At 34.1% G+C, this 15,431-nt stretch overlaps 1 protein-coding gene across 1 annotated transcript in view; it reads left to right on the plus strand.

The window, feature by feature from the left end:
- The window catches only part of LOC142322649 (uncharacterized), a 212,341-nt gene that overhangs the window by 63,858 nt on the left and 133,052 nt on the right, over positions 1-15,431 (plus strand). Inside the window, exons 15-16 of the mRNA XM_075361728.1 lie at positions 10,775-11,036; positions 13,099-13,242. Of these exons, the coding sequence (XP_075217843.1) occupies positions 10,775-11,036; positions 13,099-13,242 (406 nt within the window). The remainder of the gene's footprint in view (positions 1-10,774; positions 11,037-13,098; positions 13,243-15,431) is intronic.

Consider the following 15,431-nt stretch of genomic DNA (forward strand, 5'->3'; position numbering starts at 1 on the left):
TTTTGGGAAATCGAAAGGCGGAACAATCTTATAAAAATTTGGGCTGTAATATATCCTAAAAAGTGCACTTCCTGCACTCGCACCTACATTTCTTCCTGGAAAATCTTGGTACAGTGAGCGATGAGCACGGGGAACACTTTCATCAGGAAATCTCAGCTACGGAAAAGAGGTATCAAGACAAATGGAATCCGAATATGCTGGCCGATTATTGTTGGACCATCAAGAGGGATGCTCCACAGGTGAGATATAACAGAAAATCATCATTTCTTTCTCTCTAGGTGAGCCAACCGTTTGAATATTGTGTAGAACACAAAAAGTATTAAAATGTTTGAAATTATAAATGGCTCAGAAACCTTGTGTGGTGGGGAAAACCCAATATCATATTTAAATTCAGGAGAAAAAATACTATCAGAATCACATTTTTTTCTTCCTGAGACAAAGAAAAATTCTTTTTTCTTCCCCCGTGCATTCTGTCAATTTATTAAAACTTACTTCAATGACGTAATAGATGGAATAAGCATTTGTCTAATATCTTCTTCTGGTTCAAGATTCATATATTTATTAGATATTACATCTTCCCAGTGAGTCCAAAATCCTGATTGAATCTATAAAAACTGTCATCCATCAGTCTCTCAGGTTTTGGAAGAGTAAACATTTTCATAAACTCAGGTGGAGGCTGCTCCTTATATCCACCTAAAACAAAAGTTAAAATGAAAATAATATTGTCCGTAAAAATACTACACACTGTGTAAAAATATTTGATATATTTTCTGTGTTTTAAAATAATGTATTATTTTATTACCATTTAGAATAGTTCTGAAGAATTCATAAAATATTTTTCTTGATTCCATATCCATGGCGCCAGCAAGATCTGCATAATCCATGTACTACAGCTGCATCATGCCAAGCTTCAAAATGTTCTGATATATTCTCGTGTCTTTTTAATAAAAATTCTTATTATTAGAACTATTAATTATTAATCAGAATAATTAAAAAAAAAACTAATTTCATCCTAAGAGAAATAGCATGTAACTAATATAAAAAAAATGTTCTCTTAATTAAATATCTTTTTTTTTGTTTTTTAACTTCTGGGACCATTGTTTGGTATTGCTTCAGAGGATGAGATCAATGACAATTTTTGTAGCGAGTGAAAATGCCATGCCTGACCTGGATTCGAACCTGGGACCTAATTACATTTAACCTGCAACATTCTAATCACATATAAACAAAATCCATGACCATAAAGTAAATCAATCTCATGACAAAAGTTGTTGATCAGGAAATTCCCTGAGATGTAACAGGAAATTTTCCTTGGTAAAGAAATGTTCCTTCCTGTAACAGAGTAAAAGATTATGTTATTGTAAAACATGTATAGTGAAATATGTTTGAAATCAGTAAAATTACAATGGCATAAAGTTGATCTGATTGGATTGTTAGAGTTTATCAGTTTATATAATTTGTGTATTAGCTGTAAAAGGGCTAGATTTAAAATTTCTTTAACAACTACGTTAAATCTGTTAAAATTTGCCATTTTTTTACACATGTTTATATGTTTATTACATTTTTAGATTGTATCAACTTGATGGTAGTGATGTGATATTACATTATTTAGAAGAACACATTCTGGTAGTTTTAATTGCTTTAAGAGAAATCTTCTTTACTGATGAAGAGAGGTAAGTAAATTATTTTATTTCTATTCATTGGTGAATAAGAGTTAGACCTGATTTTTTATTTGTAAAATTTCACCATAAACTCTCCATTTATTGCAATAATACATTATTTGCATAACTCTTTACCAAGCCGCATGTTGGTAGAGAATACTCTTATAGTAAAATTAATGGATTATTAATTTAATACATAAATTAAATAATTTTATATAATCTATTTAAAGATTTAGGAAAAATTATTCGTTTCTTTCCCTTGTCTTAATATTAGAGTACTATTAGAATTTGAAAATTCAAATAAATATGAAGTAAAAATTATGAAGAATAGAACAAAGTGCTTATTTAACCATCCTGAAAATGGTTTGACCAGATAGTTAAAAATATGTATGACATGCAGTGATGTTATAATACGCTCTACCATGGCAAAATGTTTTAGATTTCATATTGACATTTTAGGAAATATTTATTTTTTATACTACTTAAATGTATTTACATATAAATTAAAATTAAAACACACTGCAGTCCAAATCATAGCTTACTATAATTGCTTTATATATGTATACCACTACTTATAACTAATTAAACTGCACACACATACACACACAAAAGTTAGGTGGCATCAACTACTACAGTTGTTAGTTGTTGATAGATATCAACAGCAAACATCTATGCTGCTGTTATTTATTTTTCATAACCTATATAAAAGTGTGACTGTAGCCATAGGCTTTTCTTTTTCCTGTTTAGCCTCTGGTAATTATCGTTCAGATAATATTTCAGAGGATGATATGTATGAGCGTAAATGAAGTGTAGTTTTGTACAGTCTCAGTTCGACCATTCCTGAGATGTGTGGTTAATTGAAACCCAACTACCAAAGAACACTGGTATCCACAATCTACTTTTCAAATCCTAACTTTACTTTTTAAATCCTTTTTAAATAGCTAACTTTACTAGAACTTGAATGCTGGAACTCTTGACTTCCAAATCAGCTGATTTGGGAAGACATGTTCACTACTAAACCAACCTGGTGGGTTTGTAGCCATAGCTGTTATCCTTACTTCACACACTCTTCAACCATCAGAATTATGAATACCTTTGTAGATGCTCAAGATGTTTCATATTCTGGAACACCTGATTAAGTATAAGCATTTTATTATGTTAGTTGGGATAAAAATTCTTATTACTTTATATCTCATTAACCAGCATACTCCTTATAAATAAATATATATACAGAATGATTACAAATGATTCACTGAATTTTTAAAATCTGTATTTAAAAAAAGTTGTACATATAATATTATGAATGATACATGAAAATAAACAGAAACTGTCCAAGTTTCAGGTTAGGATTAAAGTGTTCACAGACAGGTAGCAGCACAACCTCAGTTTTTAAAATGGCGTCAACGCAACAGAAACCATTCTGTGTTGTAGACTATGAGAATAGTTTATCCATTGTTACCGTGCAGCGTTTATTCCGGAGACGGTTTGAAACAGAACCACCAGCTACCAGAGCATTCTAAGATGGTATTAACAGTTTAAAGACAGTGGTTATTTGTGCAAAGGTAAAATCACCGGGCGCCCAAGCGTTTCGGATGAATCAGGGAAGGAAGTCAGGGCGAGTTTTCTTCGTAGCCCTAAGAAGTCAACTTGATGCACTAGTAGTGAACTCTATATTCCTCACCTGACTGTCTGGAAGATTTTGCGAACTCAATTACGACTGAAACCGTACCGTATAAAGTTATTACAATAGTTATAATTAAATGACCTCAACAAAATATACAAATTTTGTAATGACATGCAGGAAGCTATGGAAGAAGACGATTTTGCTAACCGTCTGGTGTTTAGTAACGAGGCAACATTTCACTTAAAACGGAAAAAAGGATAGCCATAAGGACATAGGGTACTGAACAACCTTATTCTGTAGAACGTGAACGTCATTTTCCAAAATTTAATGTTTTTGTTGCAATTTCTAAAACAAAGGTGTACAGACCGTTTTTCTTTTCGTAAAATACTGTGAGTAATTTCATACCTCGATAAGATGTAGTTGTGGTTGTTTCTTCAATTGAAAGACGACTCCAATAACTTTGCATTCCAACAAGATGGGGTTCTACATCACTGGTATGCTAAAGTACGAGGCTTCCTGAATGAAGAACTCCCGCGCAGCTGGATCGGGCGATTTGCAGATGATGACTTAGCGCTCTTAAAATGGCCTTCTAGATTTCTTGATCTCACGATTTGTGATTTTTTTCGTTTGGAGGTATGTTAAAGACTGTTTACGTGCAGACACACTCAATAACTGGTTGAGCTACAGAGACGCATTACAACTTCATTTATAACCATCAATAGGGGTATGTCAAAGCGTGTGTGGGTTAAACTGGACTACCGCATATGTGCATTGTGTGACAAATGAAGGCCATATCGAGCATTTATGAAGGTATGACTGAAACTTGGACAGTTTATGTTTATTTTCATGAATAATTCATAATTTTATGTATACTAGTTTTTTTTTAAATACAGATTTTTTAAATCTGATTAATTATTTGTAATCACTCTGTATTTATAAATATATATATATATATATTAGTATCCCTTCCATGGATCAAATCTTGGTGCAGTGAAGGGAGGCTTATGTAGGTCAAGGATATTTTTGAGCTACGCCGTCAGGAGCTTACACTTCTGGAAGGGTATAAATGGACTGGTCAAACTGGAGGCCTCTAATTTGATCCAATATCCGCCAACCTGCACTGGACCAGCGTGGCAGTTTATGTTCCACTCCTTCAACATGTCATGAAAAATTTAAATACAGCTCTCGTTATCTAGGGCAACTATTCATGGCAGTAGGAAGACCTGTCCGAAGGCAGAGGGTGCTAATTTATTTATTTAGCATATGACACCAAGATACAACAACAATTACAGTCAAAAATTACAAACAAATGTCTAACAAATTAATATAAGCTGTTGATTCTGGAGTCACCATCCGGAAACCTTCAGGAGTCCCTTCATAAGCTGTCCTAGGGCAAACTTCTGTGATGATGTGTTAACAGTTTGATTTTAATCACACTCGCGTCGGTGTTTTACCCCATTTATACAGGAAATAGGCGCACATACCATGCTGAGTTCGTATTCTGTTTAACGTTGACCATGTCTTACGTGGCAAGTCAAAACCCGGCAGCTTTTATTCTGCTTTGTGGTCCATTCTTGACGCCTGGCGTCAGTTAGGTTGAATCCTTCCTGTGTGGCAGCAATTGCTGTTTTGGTAGATGGCTTTCTAGATCGAAGACGACCATGATTGGCATCCTCAATGTCCTCTCATGTATTGGTAAGTTTCGATTGTCCATAATCGTCTTGCAGTCTTTTATAAGAGTGTTCATACGGCACAGATTTGGGGATGGTATGTGGCTCAATACTGGAAGCCATTCCAAAGGAGTAGACCTGATAACCCCGGTAATCATTCTCATTGTGTTAAGTTGAGCATCAATTCTATGAACATAGGGGCTGTTAAGCCACACTGGCGCACAATATTCTGTAGCCGTGATGACGTGGTTCAGAGCTGATGTGCGCAAAGTGGGAGCTGATGCTCCCTACATTGCTCCACAGAGCTTATGTATAATGTTGTTTCTCGCTTTCAATTTATCTGCAGTTTTCATTAGGTGCTCCTTAAATGAAAGCATTCTATCAAGTGTCACGCCTAGGTATTTTGGTGTCTTATTGTGAAAGAGCCATGTATTCTTGAATAGAATTTTAAGCTCCGTATTAGCGAACTTGTTACATTGATGGAAGCATGACACCTCTGTTTTACTAGCATTTGGTTGGAGGCGCCATCTTCAGAAGTACCTTCCCAGTTTCTCAAGGTCAGCCATCAGGACCTCCTCCGTGTCTTCAAATAATCTACATTTTGTTGTTAGCACCCAGTCATCGACGTAGCCATTCTTTTTAGATCTTGCCTCTGGCATGTCTGCAACATAGAGGCGCAATTACCGACCCTTGTGGCAGGCCATTCTTGCGTTTCCTTGGTGAACTTATATCGGATCCCATGATAACTTGGAACATTCTGTCGTTCAACATGTTATTAAGGATGCGAAGTGTTAATTTGCATGGGATTGAGTACCTTACAAATCATGCCTTCTCTCCAGTCAGTGTCATAAGCGGCTGATTAATCAATGAATACAGCAGAGTTTTTAAGATTTCTTGGGAACCTCACTTCAATGTACGTTGTGAGCAAGAGAACTTGGTTGGTGCAACTTCGTTTTGGCCTAAAGCTTACTTGTTCAATCGGTATAACATCAAATATTCTCTGACAGATTCTGTTTTAGATAAGCCTTTCTAGTAATTTATATGTCGCTGATAGCAATGCTATAGGCCTGTAGCTCTTAGGTAAGTTTGCTGGTTCCCCTGGTTTTAAGATGGCTACTACCTTCAATTGTTTAAACTCTCTGGTACGCTACCGGTCTGCATTGTGTCTGTGAAGAATCCGGCCAGCCAAAGTTTTGCGTATTTTCTGCAGTTTAATAGGAACTCCGGATTGATGCCATCAAATCCTGGTGCTTTTCCTGGAGCAACATATTTGAGCGCCGACTCAATCTCAAAGAGGGTGCTAAGAATCACTGGGTTAAATCATGCTGGTTATTTTAAGACCCTATGGTGTAAGGATGAATCTTTAAGAGTCAGGTCATGTTCAACAAGTTTGCTGAGGAAAGAAAGATTTTTGTCTCTGGTGAAGAACTCAAACAGGTAGATCATTATATATATCTTGGCCAGTGAATGTCAACTTAGGGTGATGCAATCAAAGAAGTTAAGAAATGAGTTAAGCTTGGGTGGCAGTCATTCGAAAGATTTAACATAGTTTTTAAGAACAAACTACCTTTTTGCCTTAAAAAGAAAGTTTTCCATCAATACATTCTGCCATTCCTAACCTATGGAAGTAAAACTTGGTTATTAACCATTCAGTAATAGAGAAGCTGCGGGTAGCACAAAGAAACATAGAACGATCTATGCTTAGAGTTAGACCAAACGGGATAGGAAGATCTGTAAATGGATCAGAGAACAGATGTTGATTTTTGCTCTATACTTGCGTTTTATTGTAGCGACAGCCAAAAACCCAGCTTTGCACAAATACGACGTCAAAAATGGAATTAAAATCCGCGAGCCTTATCACTTAGAAGGGGATATTCATCTTTTATTGAGATTCAAAATTCTGACAATTCCATGCTATCAAATTTTGCTTTCAAACTTGTCGCAAGATAACTCCGTAAGATTCTCTTTTTCCGTAGAAGTAAATTCAGACGGAGCACTAGTGTTAAATGGATCTTGACTCCATGCAAACCTATCGAAATTTTCATTTTGAAAGTATTTCTCAAACCAGATAATTAGCTGTGATAAGTACCCTTCAAACACGGTTTTTATATCTTGAGAAAGATGAAGTTCATTTGACGTCAAAAATTGCTGCAATATTAAAAAACAATCTTTGCCTGCATCTTCATTGAATTTTCTTCCCTATAGTTAGAGTTTTTTTTTATAAAAGCTGATATTGTTTCCGTTGACTTCAAAAGATACATGTTTTATCCCTGCAGAGAGAGATTAAGGGAATTCATCTTTTCAAAAATGTCGAATAAATATGCTAGTTTTATTAAAAAAATCGGCATCAGCAAAATTTTCTGCATCTTTGTATCCTTTCTCTTTAAGGAAAATAAAAATTTCTTGCCGCAATTCAAAGGTACGTGATAAAACATTACTACGAGAGAGCCATCGTGAACTGCTATAGTACAACAAAGACGAGTGTTCGGCTCCCATACCCTCACACAGTTTTTAAAAAACCTTACTTTCAATGGACGAGATTTTATCAAATTTACCACATTCGCCGCACATTCTAACACCTGATTCAGTGCAGGACTCAGATGCTTTGACGCAAGCGTTTCTCTATAAATAATGCAACAGGTCCACAGTGCATTTGGTGATTTGGAATGGAATGCAAAGTTGGCAGGAGTCTATTACTCCCTACTTTATCGCAGAACCTGGACAGAGTCCCTTGCTGCTGGATCATTCTAATCGGGCTTGTTTTTTTTAAAAAGGTTATTTTTAATCTCGGATCTAATTTTTCAAGTTTTGTCTATTATTATTTTAGTGAATTTAAGACGGATTTAATTGCATTCCAATTCCGTTGTTAAACCAGCGTTATCGAACCCATTTTACGGGCCGACCGCGGAAGGCTAGGCTTATAAAGCCTGTCCTCCCGACGTAATTCCCCTTCAGACCGTCCACTGAAGTCCTTTCGGTGCTAACTCTTTAATAGGGTAGCAGGAATACGCCACAACGGGGCACTACCTGTAAGGAGGGAGCAATGCGTCCCCTTTTCCGGAGGAGTCGCAGTTGCTGGGTTATTTTATCTTATTGTAAGTTTTGAAAAGGAGAGGTTGTTTTGAAGCTCTTCATCCGCTTCTGGTATGGCTGCCCTTCAGGACGCATCTCTGCTGGGCTCTGTTCCGGACTCCAGTCCGTGATGTTGAGGCGAGTGGTTGGTCTTCCTTCTTCTTCTCCCTCTTCTTCTTCCGAAGACCTCTTCGTTCTTCTTTGGCCTGCACTTTCCAAGAATTGGTAGTAACCGAAGTTACATACCATTAACCTTGAAATTCCCGAGGCCCCAAAGGGCTGAACGGGGGAAAGTGCAGGTTTCTTCGTTCTTCTGTGCTGTCAGTGGCTGCTGGGCTTGCGACTGCTGGGCTGATGGCTGCTGGGCTCGTTCCCTCTTTCTTCTTTCTTGAAAGGAAAGGAAGGTAATAGGGAACTTACAATGGTGACACCTATTCGCGATCGCGGTTTTGGGGCGGCGATTTTCTGGAAAGAAGTAAACAGTAATTATTCACTCCACGTAATTATTAACCTTCAGACACACGTGTGTCTGAGGAGGGGTTGGGGGGACCGCGTGGCCGCAGTGAAGAAACCATTTGTTTTTGTAGTGGCTGTTGGTATCTGCAACAAAGAAGCAGAACACACACACGAGAAAAAAAAAAAAAAAAAATTAATTTTTACTTTTCTTTCGACTGGCAGGATGAGACGGCACGACGAGTCGTTCCACATCCACGTTTCTCCCGTTTCTGAAACAAGAGAAACAGAACAAAACACACGCGAAAAAAAAAAAAATTTATTGGTGATTTGATTCGAATAAGTGCCTGTAATCCTCCATAGCAGTCAGACATGGAGCGAGCTCCATCAGTACAGACATCAACCACTAAGGCCAATTGAAATTATTTTCAGATATGAAAGTATCAGGAATCTCAAACAGGTCCTGAGCCTTCGCTCCTGCAATAGTATTTTTACAAAACAGGTCTTCTTTAATATTATTACCATCTAGAAACCGTACATTGCATATCAAATGAGATTTCTTATTATTATCCGTAGCCTCATCCAGCTGCAATCCAAATTCCACAACTTCATTTTTTTCACTTAATTAGTCGTTGATATCCTCCGCCATATGTTGTATTGTCTGACTAATTGTGTTATTGGACAAAGGCACTTTTAAAAGCAGCTTTCCAGCAGACTCACCAACCATGATGTTCACCATATCTACAGCAGCCGGTAGAATAAGTTCTCTGATGGTATGAAGCTTCTTGTATTTCGCGATTCTGTAAGCCACCTTGTAAGAAGCCAGCAAAGCGTTGTTTGGTATTGATGCAGTCTTAAAAAATGTATTTTTTTCTTGTTTCAGTTCTTTTAACTTCCTGGCAAAAAAATCACGAGGTCTGCCAATCATGCTGTGGTGATTAGCTTCTAGCGTTTCAGTTTACTTGGAAGCGTACACTCCGCTTCCAAAACTTTCATACACAATACACATTGTGATCTCTTTTCATCATTAATTTCTGTTGACGTAAAACCAAACTCTAAATAACCGTCATCATATTTACGATATTTTCGTTTCTTCACAGTCGTGCCACTGGTTGAAGACATACATTCTTTATCTGCAGTATTACATTTATTACTGTTCAAAAATCGGTCATCATTCAAGATACAAGAGCAAAATGTCACAAAACTATTTATCTAAGACAACAAACAAGAAGTAATATAACACTAACTATACTACATGAACTAATTTATATCACTGTTTATTTATATGAAGCGATATTAATTTCACTAGACTTAGATTATAAACCGACTGACTGAATCGAGCCGGCAACGCTTGCTTATATGCTTTCCGCAAAATCTTCCAGAACAGTCCAGATCTGCCGTGAAGGGTTTAAGCACCTCGACGTGTCTAGCGCGATTATATGGCGCGATCGAGAAGGCTTAGCCGGCTCGAGTTCGCTAGAATATTCTGCGCCGGCGACTTAACTTTTATACAGAGTCAAGTAAAAACAAACCACACAAGAAATCTAGATATTTTTAGCTTTACTTTGTTTTTTGTTTAGTTAGGCCAAATGTAAATGTCTTGGTTCAATTAATTATGAAGCTTTTACTATATTTCGCGACGCCCCTGTGAAGCGGCCGCGGCTTCACGGATCACCGCGGAGCCCAGTTTGGGAATCACTGTACTAGACCATATTAGTTTGTAATATGCTGAAAGTAGATAGATGTAAAGGGACGGTTGACGCACAGCAGCCAATCGGAGAGCAGCATTTTTACTATACATTAAAGAAGGACCAATCAGGAAGCAGCACGCGACTTAGGCCAATTCTAGAAGTTACATATTATGCAGCTTTTACAGACAAATTCACATATTTTGGACTCTTTTGCAAGCATCAATTTTCAAGTTAATGATTCTTTATTGTATATGTTCTTTTTTCATCGCATCATAAATATAAAAAAGGGCGTATCTCGAAAACACTGCGTCCTAGAGCACTTTTAACGTGATTTTGAAAGACTTACTACATAGGATACTTTCCAACTTCCTGGAACGATAGCCGCTAGTTTCATGCATAGAAAAGCTTTCATCCTTTGGTGGATCGATAACAGCTGAAATGATGATGATGATATTAGCAGAGCATAGTTAGTTGGCATTATTCATATGTATGTTTAGTTGCGTTTATTTTGTTGGTCTAGTAGTCTTTTGTAACAGTATTCTTTACACCCTCATTTTAGTAATAATTCATGGTCACTTATCTGTTGCTAATGGTTTCTTTCAGGTTTGAAAATGAATTAAAGGAAATCACAAGGAGAGCTCTAACAATACCACAAACTACAGAAGAACTCGTGGAATTGGGAAAATACATGTTGTTTGCACAAACTCGTTTTCTTCCCCAACAGAGGAAGGAAATAATTAGATTCTTTACCTACCATTGGAGGATGATAGGAAATGTGTCTGTCTCTAAAAAGCTTAATGGATTGGTACCTAAGATTATTAAAAATGTTTTAAAAATGGATAGTGTCTTTGAAAAATATGCCAGTGTAAGTACAAATTTGATCAAATATTATGTTAATAATTAAAAAAAAATTGCAGTTTTAATTTCAGAACTTGAGTTATGACTAAAATTAGCTAGTATACTTTACTCTTTTTTGTAATCATGTTGAAAGGCATCTCTAGTTAATGACAGTACTGAATAGTTCTTTACCTTATTTGATAATTTTTTGCTCTTCAATGTGACATGCTGGTTATTATTAACCAAAGACCAAAATGAAAAATGTAGTCTAAATAAGTTTTTTAGAGCTTAAATTATTGAAATTCATATATTAAGTTTTTAAAATAAACATAGTAAGAGAAATTTAATTTTTGAGCACTCATAGTTTAATAATGAAGCAGACTAGTTTTCCCATGACGGTGGTAATATCCTATAAATTCATGAAATTAACCTTTTTTTTACCTTAAAACTGTGAGCACAACAAATAAAGTTTTAGTTATTATTAAGATTTTATTATGAAAATGTATTGAGCTTAAAATAATAATAATAATGTGCATGTTTTATTTATTAAAAACTACCATGACATTCCTCAAATTTATTTTTATCTAAAACAAAGTAATATTATGTATACAGTTTGTATATCGATTATATCCAAGCAACATTTAAACCTTCCATGACTCCACTATATGTCTTAGGATATATATTTGGCACTGATTGAAGTGTAATCTCAAAATATTGTATCAATCTGCAAACATTGTCAGTCTACCTGTAAAACTGTTTATAATGGTTTCTGAAGTACTCAATTGGTTTTTAATTAATCAGACATCAAAAGATATGATTTTACTTTCAATTATTGCTTGTCTTCTTCAATTAGTTCTACATATTTATGAAGTGGAAACCAGCTTTGTGTTTAGTTTTGTAACTGCAAGTGTTTAAGATGTATGGATTGAATATAAATAAAATGTATAAAACCCTTATTTAAACAATTTTTTGGTTTAATAGAAATATTCAAATTAGAAAAGGAACTTTCACAGAGTTGTCATCATTCTACTCAAAAAATTTTTTGTGGCTGTTTCTTGAAAACTGTTTCACAAAATTATTTGTAACATTTTAAAAATATATATTGGCTAGTTTTTTTTGTTTACTAGCTAATTCTTAAATAGTATTACCACTGCCATAATTTAATTTACATATTTCCTAAAAAAAATAAATTCAACTATTTTTTATATTATTTGACATTAAACACCAACTTCCAAATTTCTGTGTTATATCAGTTATATGGTAAATATATATATATATATTTATCTAATAACATTAGGAGGAGGAGGTTTTTTATCCATTTCATTATAATTAATCATTGTCAAATTATTTATGCTACATGGGAGCAAAGATTGTTCTTGAAAATCTTAATTTATTTTTTGTTTTAATTAACATTTTGTGATTTATATAAACTCAGGAAAACAGTTTTGATTCTTTTATAGGCACAAAATTCTATCCTGTAATCTCATTATAGAATTTATGTTCCAAGTCATACAGTAACAAGTCACCTAGCTAAAACATTTCTTGCTAAAACACGTTTTTTGTGTCTCAGGATGAAGTAGCATCCTGATATTTGAAGGGTGTGAGGTGAGGACAATATTCCAACGATCAATGCCAGTTTTATTAGATCTATTCCCATAGTTCACTGGATTAAAAAAATTGCTGTATGCAGCATTTCTACTTATTGTTTGTATTTATTAGAGGCTAGTAAAACAGTATTTGATATAAATTATTTTTACTAATGTCACTGACTGGTCACCATGCTCAATGGAACTTGTTTGACTGTAATTTTACTGTGTAGGGTTTATTCTGTTTCTTCTCTGTCAGAAGACGTAGGTGATCACAGATTTTAAATAATTTCATTGAAGTACCTAGCAGTAAATGTGCTGAAAACATCAATCTGAAAGCATGAATCTTTTGTATCTTAGATGTGTTTTTTGTTTGTTTCATATTTCAAACTCATTCATATTCTTTTATATAACTTGTTAGTCACTTTTTTAGATATTTTATTAATGTTTTTGTAAAAAATTAACTAATTGATCTTTTTTCTATATTTCTTATTTATTTTGTAGTTGTATGAGACAACAAAATTTGAGTTTGAAGATACTCTAAGAGAGTTTATAAATAAAACACGAGAAGAAGTCCATCATATAAAACCAGAGCTTGATCGTTTAAACAGACTATGTCATTTTAGGAAAATAGTTGAATATAACGAAGTAAGTTTCAAACAATATTTATTTTATTATTTTCTTTGCCATTTAGCACAAAAATCTGTTTCTGTTTCCTTAAGTACATTCAATGAGTAAAGGGACACACTATTTAATAATGTTATCAATACTGAATATAGAATTCCTTTGTTGTTTTCTATCAGTCTCTGGCTGTACACTGACAATATATTAGTTTCATGAATCAACTCTTTTTTAATTAATTCTTTATACGGTAGTATAAGTTTACCTCAGAACAAGTTTTTATATCTCAACTATAGTGGAAACATAACAAAAAGACGGTGGAAATTCACAAAGGATTTATTTGTTTCCAGATATATGAACAATTTAGCAGATAAAAGATTTAATATCAAATTTGAAACAACAGAAAGTGTTGTAAAAATACAAATAGATTGAATAGCTCAAAATTTAGAACTTGTAGAATTGGTTGTTCAGTATCTGATATGGATGACGTCTTTTGAACAAAACCTTTTCCTGATAAAGTGTACAAAGAATTTTTCTGATTTTAAAATTATTGTCTATATTTTCATGACAATTTCGGTAGAAACTTGTATTTTTAATCCAAAATAAAAGGATAAATATTTTTGACTGCACTTTATTTGATGTATGAAGTGACGTTTTACATCTAATGGTAGTAAGGATTACAGTTTTATTTACTGGTCAGACAAAAATCCTCATAAAGTACTATCCTCTGGAAAAGGAAACTGTTTTAAGAATTAGTTTATTAAAAATCTTATTTTTATTCAGGAATTATTACAACTGCCTGCTCAGACGCTGAAGGAAGAAGTGTCATCAGAAATCAATAACAGTTCTGTTAATAACATTTTTTCCTTTAATTGGACACCAAGATGAAGCCCAAGCTCATTCCAGAATGGAAATTCAAAAGGTTTAAAATGAAAAATTTTGATGACTGGATCGTACCATGAAACAAGTGATTTGTGTAGTTTGATAAACTGACTCTTACAACTTGATGTTCCACAATACATGTTATATTTCAAGAAGTAGCATCCTGAGATTTGAAAGGTGTGAGGTGAGGACCAATTACCAATGCCAGTTTTATTAGACCTATTCCCATAGATCACATCATTAAACATATTGCTGTGTGTAGTATTTCTGCATATTGTTTGTATTTATTAGAGGCTGGTAAAACAGTATTTGATACAAATTATTTATTCCAGTATCACTGACTGGTCACCATGCTCAATGTGACTTTTTTATCTGTGTAGGATTTATACTGTTTCTTCTCTGTCAGAAGACCTAGGTGATTTGAAAACTATAAATTGGTGTCATTAACATAAACCTTTCACATATTAATGAACTGATTATAAATCATAATGTAATGAAGATGGAGGTAAAGATTTTGAACAATTTCATTGAAGTACCTGGAAGTAAAAGTGCTGAAAACATGAATCTGAATAAATCAAATAACTTTATTCCATTTTGTGTTTTTATTTGGCAAGGGAAACTGACTTCTGTGCTACTCTGTATTTATATATTATTATTTTTTTTTCTTATAGTTGTATTCTATTTATTTTAATTTGTGCTGAATAAGTATACTTAGTTAATATTAAAATTTCCCTCTTTGTTAATCTGAACACTCTTGATGCCAACCCTTTCAATTACTAACATATATTGTATGTTTTTAGTGTTCTGTGGTCAGCTGCCATTGTGTTTATATTAAGCATTTCCTTAGTAAGCTGCTAATAATTTTTGTATTCACTAAGAAGTTTGAACTCCAGTGGCGTACTTTTCATAGAATGTATAAATTCCATATGTTTGCCTTATTTTCAGTACTCTTGTGATGAAGATAGTAAGCATTCTTTACAAATGTAAATCAATTCCTCAAGGTTTTATATTTTTCTCACTTTTATTTAGAATTCATTGTATCTGACTACTTGTAATTTACCTTATCATTCTGTGCCAAAGTACATTTCTTAAATTGTAATCATGGAGGAATATCTGATCTTTTTGTTAATTACTCTTAAAATTAATACAAAACCAATCGATTCTATGTTTGTAGTTAATTGTTTTACTAAGTCTAATATTGCATCATAGTTTATAATGGCTGTTATGGTAGGTGACAGCAGATAATGTAATGTAGTTCAAGTATATCCATATTTAACCACTGCATTGCCCCTTGAAAAATTTCAGATAATATAAGATCTTATAAACAAAACATT

The sequence above is a fragment of the Lycorma delicatula genome, chromosome 4 (assembly GCF_047948215.1).
Source record: "Lycorma delicatula isolate Av1 chromosome 4, ASM4794821v1, whole genome shotgun sequence".
Taxonomy (NCBI): Eukaryota; Metazoa; Arthropoda; class Insecta; order Hemiptera; family Fulgoridae; genus Lycorma; species Lycorma delicatula.